At 43.2% G+C, this 25,922-nt stretch overlaps 1 protein-coding gene across 1 annotated transcript in view; it reads left to right on the forward strand.

Annotated features, from left to right (window-relative positions):
- The window catches only part of tmtc2b (transmembrane O-mannosyltransferase targeting cadherins 2b), a 102,985-nt gene that overhangs the window by 47,193 nt on the left and 29,870 nt on the right, over positions 1 to 25,922 (forward strand). Inside the window, exons 3-6 of the mRNA XM_069686777.1 lie at positions 18,895 to 19,744; positions 23,078 to 23,192; positions 23,678 to 23,763; positions 25,448 to 25,632. Coding sequence (XP_069542878.1) covers positions 18,895 to 19,744; positions 23,078 to 23,192; positions 23,678 to 23,763; positions 25,448 to 25,632 — 1,236 coding nt within the window. The remainder of the gene's footprint in view (positions 1 to 18,894; positions 19,745 to 23,077; positions 23,193 to 23,677; positions 23,764 to 25,447; positions 25,633 to 25,922) is intronic.

Here is a 25,922-nt window from a genome sequence, read left to right on the forward strand (position 1 = left end):
ACCAGATCCCCAAACTGAAGTGAATGAACGGGACATTAATGTTGTGAGATAAGAGGGAAACAAGGCGTAAGAGCATGAAAAAGGGACTGTCACCATGTCCCAGCTTTCTCCTTGTGAGAATACTTAAAACCTCGTCTTCAGACTAAAGAGCCCAGCCTGTTTCGTGACTGACGGGCCACAATGGGCCGACGCTATCGCAGAGCTCTCCACACAGCTGCGGCCGTCTGACATTTGACGATGGAAATGGTGAAATGGGCCCGCTTATCTGATTGTGGCGCACAGTCAATTACATTAGACTTTTATATCTGCTGAAAATCTGCCTTTGTGTCATTACTGCTTCTGTGTGCGGTTTGATGGTTGAAGGCAGCTGAGTCCCGGAGCTTTGCTGTAATTCCATGTAGGCTCATACATCATTCCATCAAGCCTTTAACTTCAGTCTGTCTGCATACAAATCAGAGCGAGGAGGTAATGCATGGATATTATCTTGATTCATGTTGTGTAACATGAGAATCACGCGCTACGATAAAATAAAGCTTTTCTCTTAAAGTTGCAGCAAAGCCAAAGAAATAGTGATGAAATAACAGACGTGCTGGTTTTTATTTAGGTCAGAACAAACAATTTATCGGATTAGACAAGTGCATACCAACTTTGTATTCTCTGATCGAGTCTGTGAATATTAAACATTCACCACTTTATGCCGTGCAATATGCTTACACGTGTAGGGCTTCTTCTGCCTGTGATCATTTAAGAAGTAAAAGAACTTCTCTGGCTCAGAGTGTCAAAGGAAAGCTGAGACAGCGAGAGGGAAACAATAGTGCCCGAGCAGTAATTGAATAAGCACATGTTGGGTTGACAGTGACGCTGTTCTTAGAGCTTTGGCATCCAAAAGCTTTTATTAAGAGATCTGGTGTAACTTTAAAAAACTAAATGCTCTTTAGATAAATCAAACTCATCAGCACTTTCTTTAAACCAAAATCTGCCTGCTGTTACAGTTTAACTTTTTATTATCCGTAACCGTCTGCATACTGGGGCTGCACGGTTTGGGAAAAAAACAACGTTGCAATAACTTTTTGTTCTGCGATATTTATTGTGATTTTAAAGAATCAGGAAATTATACTGTATAAATGCAGTGTGTTTTTATTTACATATTACCTACAAAACCTACTCTCCTGCTTACACCACTCTTGGTTCAGAGACTCAAACATGAAAAAGTAGAGGGTTCAGGTGGAGCAACATGTTTCTTTACAAAATAAATACAAACTTGTATAACTTGTAAAGACTGCAGTTTTGTTACTAAAGGATATCATCCACCATTTCTCATGATGTTCAAATGTATGTTTAGTCTGATCAGCCTGGTGACTTTTGGAAAAGAAAGCTCACAGTCTCCTTACTTCCTGCTGGCACACACAGTGGGGCGGCTGTGGCTCAGTGGTAGAGTCGGTCGTCCTTCAATCGGAAGGTCAGAGGCTCGACCCCCAGCTCCCCCAGGCGACATGCTGAAGTGTAAGCCACCTTGCATGACAGATCATGCATCGCATGATCATCCCACCGACATGATCAGTGACAGCAGCAGCTTTGCGTGCTTGTTTACACTTTACAGGCAGCTGACTCTGCAGCTCAGCATCAGTTCACTCTGTGCTCTGATGAAGAGCTGCACTGATGTGATATCAGACGGACCTTTCCTGTAGATTCGTGATGGGAAACAAGAAACTGGTGAGTTTTCCTTTTGCACTGTGCAACAATAAAGTAGCAGCTTGACGTGTTTCACTTAATTAGCTTCATTATCGCACATCCTGTGATGTGACTATTGCACATGCACACATCACAGTTGTGACTGTTAAACGATAGGCCCTGCAGCCCTATTGTTTACCTCACTGTATTTTCCCTTTTTGTTTTCCTTCCTTACAATGTGTTCTGATTACTTCTTTCTCAGACACGTGCTGCCTTCAAATGTGGGAAAGAAACAACATTAAATTGTTTACTCAAGCTGACCTTTACAGTGGTGATATTCTCCCCTCCTCAGCCTGATTAAAGCATTTATAGCCATGTGTTCTTATGTTTTCAGCTACTCCGAGGCATTCGGTTTATAGCGTTCAAATGTAACATAGTTGGCAAAAGTGTGAGTGCATGTGTTGTAATTGAAATTTATGTGGAAAAGTGTTTTTTACAAGAGATTTCCTGCACAGGATTAGTTAATAGGCTCATTTTTAAAAGAGATACTGGCGCATAATTAGAGCTCTTAATGAAGTAGAGGAAGGAATGTTTTTTAATGTGATCTCAGGGTGTTTATTCCATAGTGTAATGCAATAAATAATCTGTCCTCAGGACTTCTTTCTCTGTTGACCACTATAACAAATGTTTGGACACGTAAAGAGGTGAAACTCGCCTGGTGAATACTGAATTATTGGGCCGTATATTCAATGTAAACATCTTGACTTTAAAGGAACAATTTTATAGTGTTCATTTCAGTTGTTCTCCCCATGTAATGCTTCAGTCTTTGTCAACATTTTTACCTAGAAGAAGAAAGTATGAGCTCTTTCAACACGATGCTGATGTTAACAGGTACAATATGAGCCCCAGTCCCTGAGGGGCTGACACTCCTGACATGAACATGATGAGAACAAGCCTTTGAACACACAATACAGAAATCTGACGCTTTGAAAGTGTAAACTGGATAAAAAGGAATTACCTTGGTGATGTCATGTCAGTGCTGTATATCCATCAGGACCTTCTGAGAGCACAACTTCTCAAATATATCTTGAGAGAAACCTGAGACGCTCCTCTGCGACGCCTTTGTTCACGGGCGCGCTCAGACGATGCAGCCGCTGGAAAATGATTCCTAAATCTGGGACTCGACCCAGCTGGCCTTACTGAATGTCAGCCTTACACACTTTGTCCTTTCACACCTCCCATTTTCTGTTCACACCTCGGCTATTAGCGCAAGGTCACCGCTCACACTGTGTGTGTGTGTGTGTGTGTGTGTGTGTGTGTGTGTGTGTGTGTGTGTGTGTGTGTGTGTGTGTGTCTGAAGGGTGACGGAGCTGACAGAGTTTACCTTGACTGAGAGCTCAGGTGTCGTAGAGCTGACCTTAGTGATGTCAGGTATGGAGGACATCGAGGAGGTCTTGTTTACGTGCCTAAGTGTGTGTGTGTGTGTGAGCTATAGACTCTGCATACAAAATATGACTTCCATACATACCCTTGCTGTGTATTAGATGAGGTAAAGGGAAACACAGCCCAGCCGAGACATTCTTACCTGGGGCTCCACAGATGCTCCTCCATGCTCTAATGGCTCCTGTCACTGTGTGATGGATTGGGCCTGGTGGGCTCAGCCAGTGCCCCCTGCCCTCACCCACCTGCCTCTCACATGGGGATACACACCACCGCCTCTGGTGTGGATGTGGAGATGGGCAGTCAGAGGCATGCAGGATGGAAACACGTTTATAGACAAACAAAAGAAAACATGTAAAGGTGAACAAGCTTATTTGCTTTCATGCTGAGCGTTATGGCCAGTTCAGATCAATGATTCACCAGGAGACTGGATGCAACTGCCAAAAGAATCCTTTGACCTCTGATCGTAAACGTTCTGAAACTGGACCATTCACATCAAAGCAACGTGCACAGACGCAGCTGACAGTTTCCATAGCAACGACGCACAACGACGCACACACGACATACCCCACTACTTCTGCATTAATGCTATAACATTATTAGGCCTAGGTTACATGAATTACCGAGCTGGATTTCTGTTCGTTATAAAAAGAAGTGGATGACGGTGACAGTGACAGTGACATGCTCACAATGTTAGCGGTAACATTGATTAATAAACATCGAAGACAGAGCGTTTGGAAAGAGAGGATCTGGAGCCGTCTTTGGCTACTGCAGCGACAGAGACAGGGCGCCTACGCCAATTTATGCTGTTTTCTGATTGGCTGAAGTGACATAGCTACATCATTCAGTTCTAAAACTGCAGGCGACTGCTTCAGACACTCTGCAACTAACCAGTCCACACTGCTGCAATGTTCTCTGCAACATTCTCAAACCGTTCTGTCACGTTGCGAATCATTGATCTGAACTGGCCTTTAGATGAGAAGGTAGACACCACTCTCATGAGCTAATGCCAGCAAGCTCTTAGCTTAGCTTAGCCTTAGAACAAAGAGTGTCGATGGCAGCCTGGAGTCTTGCCGTCAGCGTGTTTCACGTTTCTTTCAGTCCAGAACCAAATCAGAACCCACTCTTTTAGCACATTTTAAAGTTAATTGAGAATTTATTTTCATAGTTTTGCAAACTATGCTTCAGAAATCCCTTCTTTCTACACTTTTAATTAGATGATTAATATCTGACTCTCATGCCTAGTAGAATAAAAATGAAGCTACAACCAGTAAGCTCTTAAATTAGCTTAGCACTTAGCACAAACAGTGGGGATAGCAGTGTGGTCTTCAATGTCGGTTTCCCAGACAAGAAGCAGAGAGTCCAGGAAGTTACTGCATCAGGCCAGGAAACTGTCCTCGCACATAACCCTCTATACAACCACAACAGCCTTTTTTTGTCCTACGGTTAATGTGAACATTTAACAAACAAGATGTAAGATGCTAATAGGTCAGCTTTGGAGATGCCAGGCTGATTTGTTTTAGCTTTGGACAGATCCAGGCTAGGTTCTTACCCATGTTTCGAGTCTAGCTCATCATAGCTAATACTTTTGGAAAGAATGTGGAAGTGAGTACCTCCTGAAATCTTAAATGTGGTTCTATTAATGGGAATAGAAGCACAGAAAGTAGCATGGTAATATTCCAAACACTGAACAGGTCTTTCAAACCCTTAATGTGATGCTTTGGGGTAAAATGAGGCAAATACAGCCACCGTGATAGAAAGTGACTGGAGCTGGGTTCGCTTCAGCCTCCCATTCATCAGGGATAAGTGAACCTGACAGGCAGGGTGCCAGCGACAGCCAGCAGTGTGACCCTGACTTTGTCTGCTGTGAGAAGATGTGCTGCAGAAAGAGAATAAAAAACCCCCAAACGAAGCCTTGTGCTGCTGTGAAAAATAAAAGTGAAATACAGCATGGCGCTTAAATCCCACATTGTCTTTGGCTTCGCTTCTCGCTGAAGTGACGGCACATCCCGATCTTTTTATAGCCAACGTGTCTCTGAATCGATAGTGACATGTTATGTAATCCCTCAGACCTGGAGAGGGATGTCCCCCAGCAGCACCAGCTCGCTGCAGTATCCTTCTAATGCATGCGTCCCTTTGTCTTAATGGAGACATGTATAGATTTGCTGGTTTGTCTGTTTTCCCAAAATCATTAAGCTTTCACAGGGATAATTGATTCCCTCAGACGTGTTACAGCAAATATCGGACTCACAGTAAAGACAGGCGCTTCAGTTTAATGAACAAGCTTTCAGTGTCAGTTTTTTCCCGAACAGAGTCAGACACACGCTTTCACCATATTTACATTTACAGCTCTGCAATCTATAGTTCAGACCTGCAACACAAGTAAAATATTCTTTGGGTGTTCGTTTCAGATGCTGACCATAGTTTCTATTTGTGGCTCCTTTTTACAGTCTCAGCAAATAAACCGGCATGTAAAATCAGTCAGCCAGAACTGCACGACTTCAGACTTCCAGCCAATAACTGTAAGGGAAAAGTGAAAGCCTATGTTTGGTCTGATGTGGACACATTGTGTAATTTCAGAATGAATCTACATTTTATCCTTTTCCCCTTTATTCCGTCTGAATTTCATCCTCCAAAGTCCCAGTTGTTGACATACTTGATTAGTTTTCAGATGTTTTACGAGTTGTTTTGTAGAGCTCGCTTAAAAGATGAGTATGCACGCTGGAGCAGCTCAAAGCCTTGTGGCAGGTTACACTTTTCTCATGTGAATTGTTTGTGTGCTTAAGACTGTAAATACAGCGTTTAGGAATCCTAATCCAAACAAGCATGAGCAGATATCCAATAAACTATAAACTGCTGCCAGAATGTTTCAGATGGATAAGAGAAATGAAATCATTCAGATGTGGAACGGGCAGACGGCCACTTCCAACAAACAGAGGAAAGAAAACATGTCGGCTCTATCTGCAAACTCACTGCTGCATCATGTCAACACGTCCTGTAGCGTCACCCTGCTGCTGAAGGCACAGTGGACCAGACTATTACCTGAATAGGTCGAGTCCCAGCAGACTCTCTCCTTGTGCATGCTGCATTTTCCAGGAGAGCTCTGTCATCACCATGGGCGCTCCCGGCACAGAGCGGGAGAGCTGAGGAGAAACAGGGCATGTGCGAAGGAGACAGAGTGAAAGTGTGTTGAAGAGGAGGCAGAGAGACATTAATGGAGGGCCAGCCAAAGGACAGAGAGGGAGAGAGAGAGAGAGTCTGCTGGAGACATTTTCAGGAAGCAATGCTTCTGTCAGATGGTCTGCCGCTTCCCATGGACCATCAGCAACTGGAGGCTCTATTTTAGAACACACACATCCAAATACCAGGCTGGTGTCGTGCAGGTTTATTAAAACGTGGGATATCAGACAGTCCTGGAGTCCTCTGAAAGCTGCAGTCACACCCATTTTTATTTATTTATGTGTTGCTTCAGTAATGGTAAAATGATTCTCTTTCTCTGGATACTTCTCTTAGGTGAAGCATTCAGTGTCAAAGCGTGTCACCCTTACCTTCATCGCTGATAAACCTTGTCACATATCAGCATCACTGGGTTAAAGATACAGCTATGGATACAAATGTATGTTGAATTTACTTTGCAAGAACATGGTAAAGACAATGAATAATTATTGTGAAATATTTGTATTGATGTTAGTTCTGACTTATTTGGGTTATTTTCCACAGCAGTGTGCAATGACACAGGGACCACCTCTCAAGAACACCTAGCAATGAAGTGTATATTGAGGCAAATTATGGTGACGTATGCCCTATTGATTGTGACAAAAGGTAACACACTGTGTGGCAGTATGTAGCAAACCTATACCTGGCAAGCCACACTCAGACTGCTGTCCCAGTCCAGCTCCACAGACAGTCTCAGGAACTCCTTTGTCCTCCTGGTCATCAGACTGTGCAACTCCTCTGAGTGACTGCTGGAGTTTAAGCACCCAGCCCCATCGTCATGGGGACAGCTGATGATTCTTGCTTACGTTACAGCTCTTTTTCTCAGACATTATAACTTATACATTTGCACCTTACTGTTTGCCTCGAGCAGAACCAGACTCATGTTGAGCAGCCATCTGCCTCGACTGGATGGGCTGTACGGGATAGAAGGAGATGCAGGATAGAGACAGGCAAAGAGAGCAACAGCAACATATGTTCTTGTTACATAATCACAACAACAACAACAACAGCAACAACAGATAATACATACTTATGGTTACAATGGTAATAATAAAGGCACAAAAGTGTAAAAATGAGCAGCAACAGCATAGTAATGATTAAAGGCGTATAATAATGAATTAGCATTCTCCTCACTCATTTGTTTTCCTTCTCTTCTCCTTTTCATCGTGTTTTAGTAACTTCGCCTGGTTGTTGTGTAAAATGTTCATAAAAGGCAGGAAGTTATTTGGGGAAAAATGCCATGATTTGTTGAAACTGCAGCTGGTATAACTGTAGGCAGAATGTATCATACATGGACTGTAAAATGACTGATTTCCTCTGCTCTGAAGAAAAAGTCCAGCAGCGTCATGTTTCAGGGGATTTGTGTACGACAGGAAGAGGAGGATGTGGAGTCACCATGACTTGCATTGTTAGACTGTAAGGGCTGTGATTGGATGTCAAACTGCATCATTTGGAGCTGTGTATCAGTTGAAAATGTCAAAATATGGCAGCCAAAACCAAAGTAGATACAGCTGGGAAGTAAGACTCATATTAATGCCTTCTGTGGCAGGGACAGAGCGCTCTTTGTGGACAGTTTTAACGTTTAATGAGTATTTGATCCTCTCCATTTACTAACTTGATTTTCTCCGTCTTAGGCATTTAAACAAAGTGAAAAATAAGCAGTCAGGGAGCTCTCTTACAATTTAATTTTCCAAACCCTTTTCAATGAAGCTGATGCAGATTGTTTCTCCTCAGCTGTGGTCCCATCTTCCCCGCTCTTCCACTTCTCTCTAATTGTTTTCCATTCTTTCCTGTTTTGCTGCTGAGCTGCACTTTTTGTCCTTAAACGTTCAGTCGACCGTGGAGACTAAATGGTCTCTGGCCCACACCCAATTCTAATTTGTCTTCTGTGACACATTGGAATGATTATCACAGCAGTAAAGCAAAGCCACACGGGACGATTCACCCGGTAGTAAACAGGGATGCAAATTGTGGAAAGAATTCTCCTAAAAACAAGGATCTGGGGAGGGAAAATTCAGTGGGAATGAGATGCTGAGTTAATTCTGTGTCATGCAGTCTCTTGGTTTTGTGACGTATTAATTAGGCCTAAAACTTCCCTTCAAAACACATCATGTACCTGTAGGTTGTTCTTATATGATTTATACAATCTTACAGTAAAAAGCTTACTGTTGGGTTGAAGGAACCAAATGCGTGTCTCGTTCACTATCCTGTCACAGAAGGATCGAGTGTTGCACTACAAAGAGACATGCAGGTGATGATTTTTGTGCCAGCACATCTGGGAATTCTTCGCTCAATCCCTGGATTCATTGGTAATCCGCAGGCATAGCGGTGTAGAATTGAATTTTCATACATCTCTGCGTGGAGACTTGTAGAGTCTCAGGGACCTTCAGCGAGATGTCGGGCACGTCTCGGTTTTCTTTTTGATCTCACTTTCTCTTTGTCTTTTTTTAATCTGTTGTTCCCTCCAGGGAGCTCTTCATATTTTTCTCTCTGAGGCCATTTTCCATTTAGCGCCTGCTAGTTTGTAGTTGTTATTCCTTAAGTGATTTTATGAGTCTGATTTACGGATCCTTCACTTTTTCTACAAATCATGCAGCATTTTTTTGGTGATCAGAGTTAACATGTGTGAAATTGTGTGAAAGATTCATGTTTTTATCTGGATTTTACAGGGAATTAACAAAGTGACATATTTCAGAGATGCAGTGTTCACTGAGAGGATGGAGGATATGGTCCGATTATACTTAGGAAAATATGCTCTTTTAAATGATCCGTACTCGCTGCATGGCTTTAGGAGAGAGAATGTCCGTATAATCGCCACTTTAATTAAGAGTAAAACATCTCAACAAGTGGTGAATGGATCGCCAAAAAGTCAATTATGTTTCCTTTTGGATTTATTGCAAAGACTTTGTTAACCTCTTTTTTCCATCAAGCTTCACCAGAAGTCAAAATGAATATTTAGTTCTAAGAAAAATCTCATGAACAGCTTCTACCAGTTCTACTTGGTAGCCCTGAATTAGCAGTCTAACTCACTACATTTACATGGTAAACATGGTTAACAGAAGCTGCTAAACAGTGATTTTACTGTGAGCATGTTAGCATGTTGACATTAGCACTTAGTTATTTGCAGTTAAACCTGCTATAACATATTTGTTGCGCAGTAAGTGCTACCAGAAACTTGCTGTCAACTCAACACTGAATCGCCACGTCCTTTTCAGTTGATAAGGACAGCTTGTTAGCTAACTGTTAGCTGTTCATACATCAAACAGTTACCAACAAACATTCAACACTCGTGGAGTCATACCTCTATCTGGCAAATGTAAGTCCAATTTTTACTCTCTATTAGCTCTGTTTTTGGTCTCCACCATTTCCTGAGGGAAACGCCTGACTCGTTGTTCCACTATATATTTACTTGCTCGTCACTGTGTCTGAGTCATGTGCCTGACAATCACTACAAAGCTCAGTAAAGCTGAGGGGAGCTGCGGTGTCAGGTGATAACTCTCTGCAGGATTGTCACATTGTTTCACATGATAGATTATACATATACAGGACATGTGTATTATAACTGTTTTAATACTGTTGATTGTTTCTTTCTCTTACACAAACTACCAGATTTCTTTTCATCCATCTGTGGAAAATCATTTCAGAGTCTGTTGGTAAAAAGTGGAAGTCGTCATTTGATGACTAAACTTGTAGTAAAACTAAACCCCAACTGCTTTATGGGTAATTCTTGTTTCTGCTGTTCGTCATCAACCACACCACAAGTCTTCTTTTTACGTCCGCTGAGCTCCTCTCGTGCTCGTTACCAGCCAGTATAAACAGCAACAAATGGCATGCTGTCACTGAGACGTGGTAACATGACACACCAGGGAGCTATTTTCAAAAAGTGGTTCAGGGAAAAAAAGCAATCGGAGCAATTTTTACTTCCAGCTTCTGACATCCCTCTGACAGTTTATCTGCTTAGCTTTGGACCTGAGCTCTGGCTGTGTTTGCCTCATTCATGCGCGGTCTAGGAGCTTACCGCCTCTCTAAACCCTGCAGTACAATGGCTCTGATCTCCCAAATGCAAAGTAATGACTGGAAATCCATGCATGGACAGGACTAATCTGGTTTGGACTCAACTGGAAACTAGAAGCTGTCTTTTTGTTTCCTATATATTCTCTCTCGTTTATCACTGGAGTCCATGAGCAGCATGGAGCATAAAAACATCTCCCCCCAACCCACACTTCCCTCTCAGTAGAGCTTGAATCAGCATCTTGTCAGACACAATTTGCAGTAGTGGTCACATAGTCTAGTTGGCCCGCACAGTCCAAATAAATATGGGAAACGAAAGACCAGAAATCAGGAACACTCCGTTTATTTTTCAAACCATTTCTGTGGTTTCACCCAATAAATATGTCGTATGAAACGTTAAGGGTTCTGAGCCGGTTTCCTTTGTCATTATGTGCTTATTGTCTGGGCTGTCGGATGCACTCCCTTCTTCCGACTATGAGTTCATTTTTTATTGAGTACCTATGAAGATGAGCTAAGTGTTGTTCCATTTTCTGGGCTTCTCAGATACTTTAATGCATTCTGATGTCTGACCTTGATGTGACTGTGTGACCAGCTAGCTCATATTTAACAAAAGGCAAAATACTGCGACATTTCTTTTACTGCTTGTAGTCACGGGTCCAGCTGGTACACTTGAACTTCAGGAGGACTTTTGGAGAATATTTGAAGCAGTTTTGTTACATTTTATCGACTCAAGTTTCAGTAACCACGGAGAAGTTGGCAAACTGGAGGACTTTCCATTGATTAGCTGTTTATGGATCCTTGCCTCAGGCCCTAATTCATCTTACTCCTGCCTACCTAAAGCACACTTCTCTATTTAAACCAGAAGTTCAGATTTCCTCCCCTCCAGAAACACCCTCTGGTTTTCTTTCCTATGCCGTTATGAATCTAAAGACGTCTGATTGCCATTGATGACAAAATAAATGCTCTCTGATTAAGGCAGCGGGAAAGAGAGACCCTTTCTGACCCCTTAAAGCATCACCTGGTTTAAGCATTCAGTGAAGACATTTTGTGGCATGATTGGAGCGTTTAAAGTAAGTGTGTTTAAGAGGAGACGGCCGGGAATGTTGAGTGAAGGTTTCAGGAGAAATGGATCCTGTGTTGGTTCAATGATTATGGTTAATAAAAGCTGACCAACAGAGCATGAGCTGGAAGGTTTTTTTACGAGGCCTTGGTTGGAAATTTTCATGCTCGGATTTATTTGCTTTTGCCAAGTACCCCAGCGCCTCGGTTTTTAGAGATAGGCAGAGATTCTTCAGAGACATTTAACCTGCCAATCAGTGCCTTCCATCCAGATTGGCTCCTTATAAAGTGTCACACACATCTCCCTGCATGTTTTTAGTTCCCTCATCGTTAACGTTTCAGTCAAAAGTCTGTTTTTTACATGATTCCTGTTCATCACTGTCGGGTTTTCAAAGCTCTGCGTTTCTCCATCGTTGAGCTTCCTATATGTCCCCAGAGCAGCTGACTCTGTATGTTTTCTGATTGGTTCAAAAGGGTTAAAAGCTTTGATCACGTGCAGTGGGAGGCAGGTCCGCCAGGGGGTTTGACCCCATGACCTTTCGCTCCATGTGGTCCACGATCCAGCAGTTGTCCACTTGACTTTAAGTAAACTTTACTCTGCAGCTTCACGGTCATTGATAGAGAGAGGGTTATCTATCCTGAAGAGATGCTTAGCTTATCTCAGCTAAGTGACAAACAGATGTTAATTTATTGCCTCGAGGTGATTTACTGTCTGATTCACTTGAAGCTCTGTTCATACAGTAGACTGAAAAAAAAACCTGAGGCATTCCTTCACTGTGTTCATCATTTGTGCATCATCGTGCAGACATAAGGGGAGAGAGATTTACTTTATCGCAACTCTTTCTACGTTTTACTTTGTGTTTACTGCAAATACTCTACTCTATAAAACATGGGGTATAATAAACTGTGCATCTTCCCTACATACACAGACATGGATCACTTCTCTTACCGTGCATAGTTGTTGTCTACGAGTTCCACGCAGAACTCTGTGACGGCTGCAGAAGTTTCTGCATTTTTATCCAGTTCCTAATCTCACAGCGCTGCACCAATTTAACCGGCACCTGGCTCTTACACTTTCTTCTTCTTTTGTTATTTAATGGCGGTTAGCAAACAGCTTTTAGATTAACTACAGCCACCGTCTGGCGGTATATCGTGTTACAAGCAGGCGCTGATAAAAACTATGGGAAAAAAATATTTTTTTAAAATGAATGACCCAAAATAAATATTTGAAATTCATGACCCATGCCTAGTGATTATGAAGCTAGGCTAAAACAGGAAGGATAGCTAGTTTGGAGTCTTGTCATCACTGTGACATTTCCAGGCAACCAGCAGGAACCTCAGGAAGTGACTTCCTTTCACAATCAAGACTGAAATTGTAAAACAAGAATGCGTCTTGTTTTTTTTTCCACCTTTTCTATTTTTACAGATTAAACAAACGAGCTATTTCTCCTTTTTTCCAGCATTTGTGCTTTGCTAACACATGGGGTAATAAATGCGTGGACATAGCACCTCGGTTTGTTAAAGTCGAGCTGAAACGGCATTTCGAGAGTATCTAGCTTCCGTATCGTGACGTATTTCCGAGTGAAACAGGACGTGCAGGCGGGACATATCATTAGAGGGATTTGATTTGATCGTTGAGAAGTGGGCGTAGACAGACGTTCTCTACAGCGCAGTAGCTAGCTAACTGACCGAGCGTTCTTGGTGCTCTGCGGCTAAATGTTGCAGATTGATTGGTTGAAATTGTTTGGTGCTAACTTATGTAAGCACACGTGAAATTTAGTTTTACCGGAACAAAAAATTATCGGATTTTGATACAAGAATACGAAGAAATTGATTTTCTGTATTTTTTTAGGCCTATATTATCAAATAGATGCACAATATTACCGGGGATGTGATCTAAAAGGATTAAAATGACATTTTTTTATTTCAAATCCAGTACATTAAGAGCACGTTTATAACAATGACAATAACTTAATTGATCCCCAAAGGGAAATTCACTTGTGAATTTTACGAATTAGATTTTATGTCTTATATATTTTGTTTACTTTGTTCTACTTAGACCAACAAAATAAAAGATGTTATTTAGTGAGCTCTGGAGATGCTGGCAGGTGGATTTTGTCACTTTCGACCGAGCCAGTTCAACCTATTTCCCCTGTTTTAAGTCTGACTGGAAGCTTCACATTCACACATTTTGTTTGCCAAAAAAATCAAGTCAGAACATTTTTCCACAATAGTGTTTGCCATTTTAGCATAAATGGTTTTGAAATTGGCCCAAGCTAAATGCACCATCTTACATATTCTGTGTGAGAGAGCAAACTGTCAGGCTTCAGCTTAATCACATTTCGGAAACATGAACCAGCTGTTGGTGATTCATTACACGTTGTTAGGAAGTGTAACAGTCGGGCTCTTATCTTGTTTGCCTGCTCACAATCAGGTTTTTACACCCAAAGGTTCTTTAATGTCTCAGGGGAGAGGATCGCAACAGCTGCAGCTGATAAGAAGGAGGGAAGATAAGTGGTGTGTTTGAGGTTCATCAACCACAAGCTTGAATAGTTGATTCAGCAGCCAGAGAACAAGGACAGGGCCGAGTGTGTATCCATCCATCAGACCTGGAGAAATAAAACACTTTTCCAAAGCATCAGGTGCTCTTACCAAACCTGAGCTTTTATATTTCAGCTGTGTGTGTGCGTGTGTGTGAAGGCTTTGAAGCTGGTTATTCTCTCTGATTGGTACCCTGAGCTCATTTTCACTTCCATTACAAGTCTATCAATGTGAGGCCAGAGCTTGATGAAAGGCCCTCTGCAGACAATTGATCCCAGTAATGATGAAGAGGAGGGGGAGGACAGACACGCCACTCCTACTTCACAGTCTCAGAGGTGATGCTGGAGCGTGAGCCGGTCACAGCGTTGCAGTTTGATGGGCTTGTTAGACCTGGAGTGTGATGGATTGTTCTTAAACTGCTCTTGAAAAATGGTATGGTGTGCATCAGACAATTATGCAGACCGAGTTCTTTCTCCAGACTAATTAATTAAATTTCTCCCTGAGCTCTTTCCACTTTATTTTGCCCCAACAATTCCTTCACATCACAACACCCTCGTGGATGTTGAAACATGTTGGATTGCGTTTTCTTCTCAGTCAATTCAAGGCAGGCGCCGGCATTAATAGGGATTCTGTAATTGGCTTGTTTTGCATTTCATCTCCAAGGATATTTTATTCACACGCCTGCCAAATAAAGGCTAAATTGTTTCAATTCTGAACTGATTGCGCCTGAACACAAAGAGGAGAGAAAAGCCTGCCCTCATGCCTCCTACGGGGCTGTGCTAAACCACTTATTTCAAACTAAACTGGATTATAGACTGAAGAGAAAAGCTGGAATGCCTTGGTTTTGCTGCATAATAGAGCTCGAGCACCCAGGGAGCCGTTGCCCCGGCTGGTAATTGAACTTATGCTTTTGAATGGTAGACATATTAACCGGGAGCACATTAGGGAAAACCCATGTTTGTTTTCTCAAGAGATAATGGACTCAGGGATCTTGTTGTACCCCCAGTAATGTGTCCTCCAGAACATCTTCAGAGCACTTCTTGTTGTGCTTGCTGCCTTTCTTTGCTTTCACAGTTATTTTCCTAGAAAGACGAGGAGCACTGGGGTTACAGACGTGTGAAGTTCAATCAAAGGATTGTTTTATGCTCTCAAAACTGCCCCACCGACTTTATTCTTCAATATGCATGCGCAGCATGAAGAATGCAAATGAAATGCTTCCTGGGTCCTGAGTGTGGACATGTGGATGTGGTTAAGGTGGTGCTGTCTGAGTGTGTGCTGCGCCTGGGAAGAGTCAGGATGACATATCTGTTTGTCACACAGCCAGGTATGAGTATAAATGGGAGCAGTGCCAGGTTGTTGTCTGCATCAGGACTTTCTGGCCTTCTGAGGTTTATACACAAAAACATGTAACAGGCCTGCCAAGTCTTTACCCAGCGGACGGTGGCCACGTCACAGCAGGAGCAACGATTCTGCAAAAACCTGACATAAACAGCAGAAAGCAGCTCAGAGGAGATGTGCACTGTGGGAGTCTTGTTGGGAGCCTGGCGCAATGCCAACCTATATAACACCCAATTTCTGATGACCTGCTCACTCTGAAAATAGAGGAGGCTTTTCTTCAAGTCTCTCCTCTAAAGAGTCCTCTGAGTTAACTCTGAGCTGGTGTCTCCTAAGCCCGTGCTTGGGCCGCAGAGTCGACCTGAGAGCCTGTGGAAGAGCCTCGTAAATCCAGGCTGCATCTCCCTGAAGCCGTGATTGAGATGTATTAACACTGCTCAGCAAGCCTCACTGGCAAAGTCTGCACAAAGTACACCCGCAGGGCCTCTCAGACCACTTCAGTCCACTTCATCTCTTTGTAGAGTTTGTGCTCACCTGCTTTGATTAAAAAGTAGCCACAGGACCGCTGCTTCTCCGCTCCAGTGATTTTAGGGATGAAGTGCATGTTGAAACCTCGTGTGTGAGATTTGAGGAGGATGATAACCATCCATCCATCCCAAGAGTTCAAATCAAGTTCAGATGAAAGTTTTACTTTGAGCGGTTGGAAGGAAGATTAATTTAGGAGGGCTGCTGATTCTAAATTCCACAAATATTCTTGAGGATTTGGAGTTCACTGTAAGCTTTCTTCTGTGCTGTGAAGTATTTTATTATGGTTTGTAACCAGGTTAATATGTTATTTTAGATTTTATACCTTATGAACCATACATCTACAGGGAGTGAAGATCATTAGCATCTTGCATTGCATTTAAGAACTTCGACATTTTGAATATAATGCTGCTTTCAGGAGTTAGAGGATAAGATTGACAGCACTCTCATGTGTGTACCATAAATATGCGGCTACAGCCAGCAGCCTGTTAGCTTAGCTTAGCTGTGGCTGCTTTTGAAAGTAATAAAATCTGTCCACCAACACATCTTAAGCTCACCAATTAACACATTTTACTGCATCTTGTTTGTTTTATTTGTACAGAAACCAAAGTATACCAAATGTCTGACGGTTTCACAGCGTTCTCAGCAGATTGAGATTATTCTTCATGTTCGTGTCGCATTCGCAGGAATGAGAACAAAACAAAGCTGTTCTGTATCCGTCTTGTCTTGTGTACCCCTCGTGCTGTTTATGTTTGTTATAAGCCGGCTTTAGTGGTGAATCCTGCAGCAGGAGCACAGATGCTGCTTTCCTGCGTGTCACTGGGAGCTAATTAAAATGATACACTGACGTTGTATTAACCTTTGTTCAACAGGAAGTGGGGCTTATGTACCTTTTTTTAACAAGACAATTTGAACATATTTTTAGTTGCACTGTTACATTTAACATGACAGTCACTCGCAGTGAATTTTCACATGAAAGCAGCCGTTACAGTCTCATTTTTGAAGCCTCACAACATGTAAGAGCTGTTTCTTCATTTGCAGACGGATGTTTTACAGACACTCAAATGTTTTGTTCCAGTCGCCGAGCTGTGGCCTGGTTTCGGTAGTAAAAGCATCCATTGTCACAGTGGGTTTCCAACTAAAGTAGAGTCATTATGGCTGACAGATTGAAATGGTTAGTGTATTAGCTCCAATGACTTTATACCCTCAATTTATTGTGATTTTACAGCATAGTCACATTTCCCATGACTCCACTCTTATATATCGTCTATAAATGAAAAAGAGTGCCTTCCTTTGTGACTAACAGTTGCCTCTGCTCCCCTGTAATTCCTGTGAAGGTGCCTGTAACACCTTAAATTAATGAGAAACGGTGATTTAGATTGAAACGATGACCTTTTGTTGTCGAGCGTCTGAAAACTTCTTCAGCAGTGGAACATCCTCCTGAAATACTGAAGCTCTGCGGGTTGTTGTCAGGTCTTCCCCGAAGCTTTTGACAGAGCTGACCTTATACAAGTTGTTTTTTCATGTTTGTGATATTTAAACCGCGATGAATAATTTATACAAACATACAGCTCCACGGTGCAGACACACAGATGCACTGACTGCATTTAAAACACAGTGAAATTAACCTTTTTTAAAGAGCAGCTCTTCTTTTACTCTTCAGTTAACACACTGAATACATAAACTTATCATATTTAATAGTACTGTATCGTCTGCTGTTCCTGTTCTGGTCACTCCCTCCATTTAACCACAACAACAGCAGATCTTTCTCTTCTGTGTTTCCAGTCTCGGTTCAGTGAAGCTGCAGCTTTTTGCATGCACATGAGATCGTGAGCAGACAGTAAAGCTTTCCCCCTGCAGCGCTTCGTCCCCAGAGTTTACTAAAGCCTTTCTCCATAAATGCAATCTGTAAATGACAACGGACAGGCGAGGAAATCAATAGTGCAACCCCAAAGCAGTGGTGGTATGAATCTTATGATCACAGATGAGACATGTTTGTGCCCTTTGGCATTCAGACATATAAAGAAGGATCACATCCACTGTAATATTAGTGATGTGATGTTAGCCTGCGTGCCTTGGGTTTAACTTTAAATAATGAAAAGGATAACAGCTTGGACTGTGATGCCCTGGAGATTTAGATTCAGACTGATGGAACAGACCACTGGAGCTCACAGTGGGATGTGTTGGTAATCTATGTTTCGTTGCATTCTGGGGTCCTGAAATATTTCCCATGTTCGATGTGTTTTTGAGGCTCAGTGCTGTTTAATACTGCAGGACGAAGGTGCTGCTGATTTGAGTCAAAAGTTTCTAAAAGTTTCCACCATGAGTGAGACGAGTCGGCCGGTCGTCACACTGGAACACGCTCAGGGGGAAATATGCCCAGTCATTTTTCACTGCTCTGCCAACAAAGTATTAAACAGCCATACACGCTGTAAATATTTCACGAGTGGTTCCACACAGCGTGTAGGAAAGTGTTTAATATCAAGTCTATAAGATGATTAATGGGGTTCACATTGTTTGTTTTTGATGTGTCTGTGGAGGAAAGAAACCTGCATGAATGGACGCTTCTGATGGAACAATCAGTGAATTGACTCAGTGTTCGTGTTCTGGCTTTAATAACTGTTAGCCTGCCATTTTTCTTCCTGGTTGGCTGTAAATGTCGTCTAAAGAGTCACTAATGGAAAAGAAAAACACAACGCTGAACTGATTTGTTCCTGCTTCATGGGTTTCCAAAAAGATCCCAGCAGCCAAAAGAGAACTTTTTGATGAAACACATATCAAAGCTTCTCTGTAGTAAACACTCTCTAAACTGTCCTTGAACACTCACTTTGTCCCAGATGGCATTACACAGCTGTACTGCTGTGGCCATTATATTCTTGTGAGTTAAAGTGATGTAAGCTCAGGCCTTCCTTTGATCAATGTCCAAGCCATAGCCTGGTCACAAGAAATATTAAGGTCCAAGAGTCATAAATATCACAGCTGCCAAACTATGTTTGGCTCGGTGCTCTGATATGTGGACTATATTTTCTGCAACAGTTGTTCCTTTCCTTTCCAGTAACTCACGTGTTTGATCAGTCTGTTTTCTTTGTCTTCCAGAGAAAGAACATCCACCTGCTGCTGAATGTGTTTTTGCTGGCAGCCTGGGGAGCCGTGCTGTTGGCTGGACGCTTCTACTGGATGGGTAACAAACCCCCAAACTTCTCCAACTCTGACAACCCGGCAGCCGACTCCCCGTCGCTCCTCACCAGGACGCTGACCTTTTTCTACCTGCCTGCCATCAACTTCTGGCTTCTGCTTTGCCCAGACACACTCAGCTTTGATTGGTCAATGGACGCCCTGCCGCTGATCCGGAGCCTTTCTGACTGGAGGAACTTACACACAGCAGCCTTTTACCTTGGGTTGCTCTTGCTGGCGTGGTTCAGCCTGTGGACGCAACAGGCGGCGGCTAAGGGAAAGGAAACCAATGGCAAAGCGCATCATTACACCAACGGCAGGAACGGGAACAGTAACGGGCACAGTTACCAGTATAACAATCATGAACATGTGAACAACTCCCACACAGACACTCATAATGATAGTGCACAAAATGGTACCAAAAAGCACTATGAGATCAGGACTCCTCTGCCCACCACAGAAAACGTTGTGGTGTTCTCTCTTGGCCTGTTGGCCATCCCGTTCCTCCCCGCCACAAACTTGTTTTTCTATGTGGGCTTTGTGATAGCAGAGAGAGTTCTGTACATCCCCAGCATGGGCTTCTGCCTGCTGGTGGCCGTGGGGATGAGATCTCTGTACGTCCGCCTACGACGCAGGTCCTCCAGGACCATGTTGGTGTACTGCAGCGCTGCTCTGGTGCTTCTCTTTGGTGTCAAAACTGTTCTGAGGAACCGCGACTGGCAGAATGAGGAGATGCTCTACAAGTCAGGGATTTATGTCAATCCTGCTAAAGGTACGGTTTCACTCAATGCATGCATCCATCAAATCAGGGGCGCACAGGATCAACATGTGCAAATTCAATCTTTTATGCACTTGGTTAGCTGAATAATGAGCGAGCTTTTCAATTGATAATACATGCTGTCTCTCAACTGCCACCATTGAATAATTCAGTGTAAAGCTGCTTCAAAATGTCTTCTCTTCATCACTCAGCCTGAGCACAGAATATTCAAAAAGTTACTATTAGAAGTTAAACTCTGGAAACAACTGGTGCCACTGTTATCCCTCAAGGCCAAGTCATTCCAAGAAATACACTTTTACTTTTGTTTCAGGGAATACAACAGAGTCGGACCTCTCTATCATAATCCTTCTCATTCCCAGCATGCAATCTGTTTAATGACACCACATGCACTGTCTCACTTTGTAGGACACCATTACCCGTCTCTTATTGGCACCTTTAACATCAGATAAAATATTCTGCAGCATTCACATTCAAGGTTATCAGAAACAGATTCTCATCCAAGCTAACTTCTCCGAGCTGCTGGGGGGGGGGGGGGGGGGGGCAGGGCCGGGAACTCTCAAGGCAACAGTGGGACATGTTGTGTTAGCTAATTTCCCTTTCAGATTCTGCAGCGGAGCTGAGGCATGACAGCTGTTTGTTTTGGCAGAATGTCAGCCCAACAGAGCTGCAGCAATGTCCCTCACTCACATTCAATATCCCTAATATGAAATCTGAACAGAGCCACATCTGACACACAGACACACAGACATACAGACATATAGACGCACAGACGCACAGACACACAGACACAGGCGCACAGACATACAGGCGCACAGACATAGAGATGCACAGACTCACAGACGCACAGACTCACAGACATACAGACATATAGACGCACAGACGCACAGACACACAGACACAGGCGCACAGACATACAGGCGCACAGACATACAGATGCACAGACTCACAGACGCACAGACTCACAGACATACAGACATATAGACGCACAGACGCACAGACACACAGACACAGGCGCACAGACATACAGGCGCACAGACATACAGATGCACAGACTCACAGACGCACAGACTCACAGATATACAGATGCACAGACGCACAGACTCACAGACGCACAGACGCACAGACATACAGATGCACAGACTCACAGGCGCACAGACTCACAGACGCACAGACATACAGATGCACAGACGCACAGACTCACAGACGCACAGACGCACAGATATACAGATGCACAGACGCACAGACTCACAGACACACAGACACACAGACATACAGACGCACAGACACACAGACTCACAGACATACAGACTCACAGACATACAGATGCACAGACACAGGCGCACAGACATACAGATGCACAGACGCACAGACTCACAGACATACAGATGCACAGACGCACAGACTCACAGACGCACAGACATACAGATGCACAGACTCACAGGCGCACAGACTCACAGACATACAGACGCACAGACTCACAGACATACAGATGCACAGACTCACAGGCATACAGATGCACAGACGCACAGACATACAGACGCACAGACTCACAGACTCACAGACTCACAGACGCACAGACGCACAGACACACAGACACACAGACATACAGACGCACAGACACACAGACTCACAGACATACAGACGCACAGACTAACAGACGCACAGACTCACAGACATACAGACTAACAGACGCACAGACTCACAGACATACAGATGCAAAGACTAACAGTTGCACAGACTCACAGACTCACAGACTCACAGACGCACAGACTCACAGACATACAGATGCACAGACTCACAGACGCACAGACTAACAGACGCACAGACTCACAGACATACAGATGCAAAGACTAACAGTTGCACAGACTCACAGACTCACAGACGCACAGACTCACAGACATACAGATGCACAGACTCACAGACGCACAGACTCACAGACGCACAGACTAACAGACGCACAGACTAACAGTTGCACAGACTCACAGACGCACAGACTCACAGACATACAGATGCACAGACTCACAGACGCACAGACTCACAGACGCACAGACTCACAGACATACAGATGCACAGACTCACAGACGCACAGACTCACAGACGCACAGACTCACAGACATACAGATGCACAGACTCACAGACGCACAGACTCACAGACATACAGATGCACAGACTCACAGACGCACAGACTAACAGACGCACAGACTCACAGACATACAGACTAACAGACGCACAGACTGACAGACATACAGATGCAAAGACTAACAGACGCACAGACTCACAGACATACAGACGCACAGACGCACAGACTCACAGACATACAGATGCACAGACTAACAGACGCACAGACTCAAAGACTCACAGACGCACCGACTCAGACGCACAGACATACAGACGTACAGATGCACAGACACACAGACACACTCATCGGTTCGAACAGTGAAATGTCAGGATGCACAAAGCCCTTCTTCACTTTTAAAGAAGCTTTGTTTATTCACTTGTTCTTAGCTGGAGGCTTTGTTGACTCAAGGTTTGTTGTCTTTTATGCCTTTTTATATTGACTCCACAGGGAAGCCTTAGGTGTTTTTCAACAACTAAAACATTGCTTGAAGGCTCGCTGCATATTTCAGCACTTTAAACACATTGCAACAAAAGCAGCATGAGCCAAGATTTTACATTCCTATTTAATACGACTGGTGAAGATGCAAGAAGAAACACTGTCTTTACAGGGTGTTATACATAATAATGTGTGTTAATGCACAATTACCTCTTGATCTCTATTTGCATATTTAACTGAATTAACTCTAAAATAACCTTAAACCTGGATTGATGATGATCTTGTGTTACAAAGCAATCTACACCAGCATCCATTTTATATCCAATGAATGTATTTTGTCCTCGCAACATTTATCTTCACACTTCACATCCTCTGCACACAATGTGCAAAAGCTTTTTAGCAGCCTTGTTTCACCTGTCAGTTACTGCCATTCAACAGTAATGCTATTAGCCATGCAATAGCACTGCGGTGGTCCTCTTTTCACACACCCTGTCATAATGACTGGTGGTTTTGGCACAGACCTCCCCTGGTGTGTCATCTCTTTTTATCCATAATGTCTCGGTGCACCAGGTGCAGCAGAATAGCGCTCTCCTCAGAGGTTAAAAACACTGAACGCATGTCAGTGAGAGGCTGTGAATAACACAAGGAAATAATTACTTGCCTCAGAAATGCCCTCTCCTGCTGCTTTAATCTGAAAGCTTTTTTAGAGTCTAACAAAGTTGTATTAAAGAAGGTTTTCTTTTTTATTAACCTTTTCTTTTGTACCCTGTCAGCATGGGGCAACCTTGGAAACGTCTTGAAGAGCCAGGGGAAGATGGAGGAGGCGGAACAGGCGTACAGAAATGCCCTCTATTACCGCAGCAACATGGCTGACATGCTGTACAACCTGTGAGTTTATGTTTTACCTTATTTTTCTCTTTTCTTACATTTCTGCTGATGTCAAAGTGTCCCTCTCAGGCTTTTATACTGATGTTCTTTAAAGTGTGTCTCCACTCCAAGCTGTTTAAAGGACTTGAGTGTGTGCGAACAAATGAGCGAGTTCTCCTTTTACATGTGTGTCCATTGATCAGGGCTGCTCTCTCAGAGGAAGTGCCAGCGCCTTGTCTTGTATTCTCCAGAGTGCTGTCTGTCTGACAGGGTTATTAATGATGCTGTTTTAGCCTGAGGGGGGAAACACAAAACATCCAGGGCCAACACTCACAGTGTGCTCAGATGTCTGTGGTTTGCTCAGATCTAAATCTCTCTCCTCTGTGTTATCAGCTGCATGTGTTCTTGTCTAATCCTAGCAGCAGCTTTTTAACTTTAAACGTCTCCTCTTTTGACTTTCTTAAGCTCTAAACTGCCTGAACCATCTGTCCCTTTGTGTGTTCCAGAGGTTTGCTGCTACAGGAGAGCAACAAGTTCTCAGAGGCACTCCACTATTATAAGCTGGCCATTGGGAGCCGGCCAACTCTGGCTTGTAAGTACCGCTCTTCCTTTTTATTGACAATCTGCAGCTCTTGTGGTCGTGGCTGTGCCGTGTCCAGGCAACAGTGAACACAGGCTGTGGTTATGAGAAGGGAGAGGAAAAGGTGGCAAAGGGCAGCGGGTGTACGACTGAATTCAGCGTTCAACACGGCTGCCAGGCTTTTAAAACCAAGTCAACGGACCAAGCAACTGCATGATGTCAGTTATTATGAATCCAGCCCATTCTTCTCCTCCTTTCCGTGCAGATGCAACACAATTCTCCTGCTTTTCCTGGAATTATATATTCCGTACAGTGTCATCTTTAGCAGCTTCACTCCCTGATTGCTACAAATTGCTCACAATCTCACCTGATCATGCACTAAATTAGCTCCCCATTGTTCGAAGCATCAGTCAGTGACAGATAAGCAGAGAATTCCTAAACGTCTCTTCCTTTAGTCCCTGGATTAATTATAGACCTAATCAAGATCCCGGTAAGACAAGAACATTTCCATTCAGCGTGCAATTATTCAATCCAGTTCAGCCGATAACAAGGTTAATTAATTACCTGGAGCAGCAGACATGTTGAAGGCAGAATTAGAAAGTGACAGTTAAAGCGTTTTTCAAGGTTACACCATTACTCACCGCCTAATTGGGAGCGAGCTGTAGCTTTTTCTTTAATATGCAGAGCTGTCTTTCCTTTGTGATAAAGTTCTATTGATTTCTGTCACTTTTCCTGCAGACGGAGAATCAGTTCAGAAGCATGATGGAATTGGAAAAACTTTCTTTAGTCCGTCTGTAGTTTTTCTTATCTATACTGCTTTCAGTTCACATGCATGCAGTGGAAAAGTCTGGGTTTTAACCATTGACACATCGCTGTATAGGACAGATAACACCGTGAGGTGCAAAGACGTGGACTTAAATAATGTGAGCTTTTGAGATAACACATTGGAAGGAAAGAAGAAGAAGATAACTCGTTTGTTGAGAGCCACGACCCTTAAAGTGGTTCGACACCCAGCGGAGCAGCCTTCCAGATTGATCTGCTGTATTAAGTTAATGTATTCACACAGCCACACTTGATAGGGAGTTGTTTAGATAGGCAGGTCTACAGAGACTAATTACTCTGCAGCTCCATATTGATTGTTAGATTCTGTCTATAAACCTTTTACTTTAGCAAGTATCCAAAGTATAACAGAGGATCCTTACTGTGTTGAAATATACAGTGAAGCATCAACAGAAGTTTATTGTTCAAACTCAAGCATCTATTTTCATCATTGATCTCCGTGGCTCCAGATCAGAGAGCGTGACACTCATGTCAAGGAGCTGACCACTCAGCGAGATGGTTTCACACACTTAGCTGAGATGGTTCTCTCGTGAAGGAGCGCTCAGTTAATTCAACAAGAGCAACAAGGATTCTTCTCAGCGAGCTCGTCCCACTTTAATTAACACTGTCATGAATATTAAATCTATGTTTAATAACACAAATTATATCACATTAGGAAGAGCTTGGTGTATGAAATCGTGCCGCAGAGGGTGTTGGCAGTGATGTTTCAGGAGATGTTAAGAAGAGTCAAATTGTAGAAACAGGGCGGCTCTGTACAGTACCCCTGTAAATACTGGTCTGCTGGTTCTTATGCACAAAGGGAGCAAAGCTGAACTCAAGTCCTCTGCCTGAACTGACTCTCATCTTTTTCTAACAGCGGCCTACTTGAACACAGGAATCATCCTGATGAATCAGGGTCGTCTAGATGAGTCAAAGCGCACCTTCCTGACCTGCGCTGATATCCCGGATGAGAACCTGAAGGACCCCCACGCCCACAAAAGCTCCGTCACCAGCTGCCTGTACAACCTGGGCAAGCTGCTGCACGAGCAGGGACACCAGGAGGTAACGGCAGAAACATTGTACTTGCTAGGATAAATGTATGCTTCAAAATATTGTGTCCTGGACATTAGCATTAGTGAGGTTAGATTCACTTTACTGCACACACATAACTACTGTTGATGGGATCTTGTTTATACTGCAGTTTACCTGTACAAATCTTCAACTTGAACAGATACACTTGTTAAATCCAGTGTTCATTTTGTTGATGAAAATTCCAACGGTAACTGTTCATCAACAACCTTTTTTCCATGATGAAGACGAGACGTTGATGAGCTAAAAATAGATCGTTGATG

This window comes from Semicossyphus pulcher, unplaced genomic scaffold, assembly GCF_022749685.1.
Source record: "Semicossyphus pulcher isolate SPU_LCO1_2020_fin unplaced genomic scaffold, fSemPul1.0.p SCAF_8, whole genome shotgun sequence".
NCBI classification, from domain to species: domain Eukaryota; kingdom Metazoa; phylum Chordata; class Actinopteri; order Labriformes; family Labridae; genus Semicossyphus; species Semicossyphus pulcher.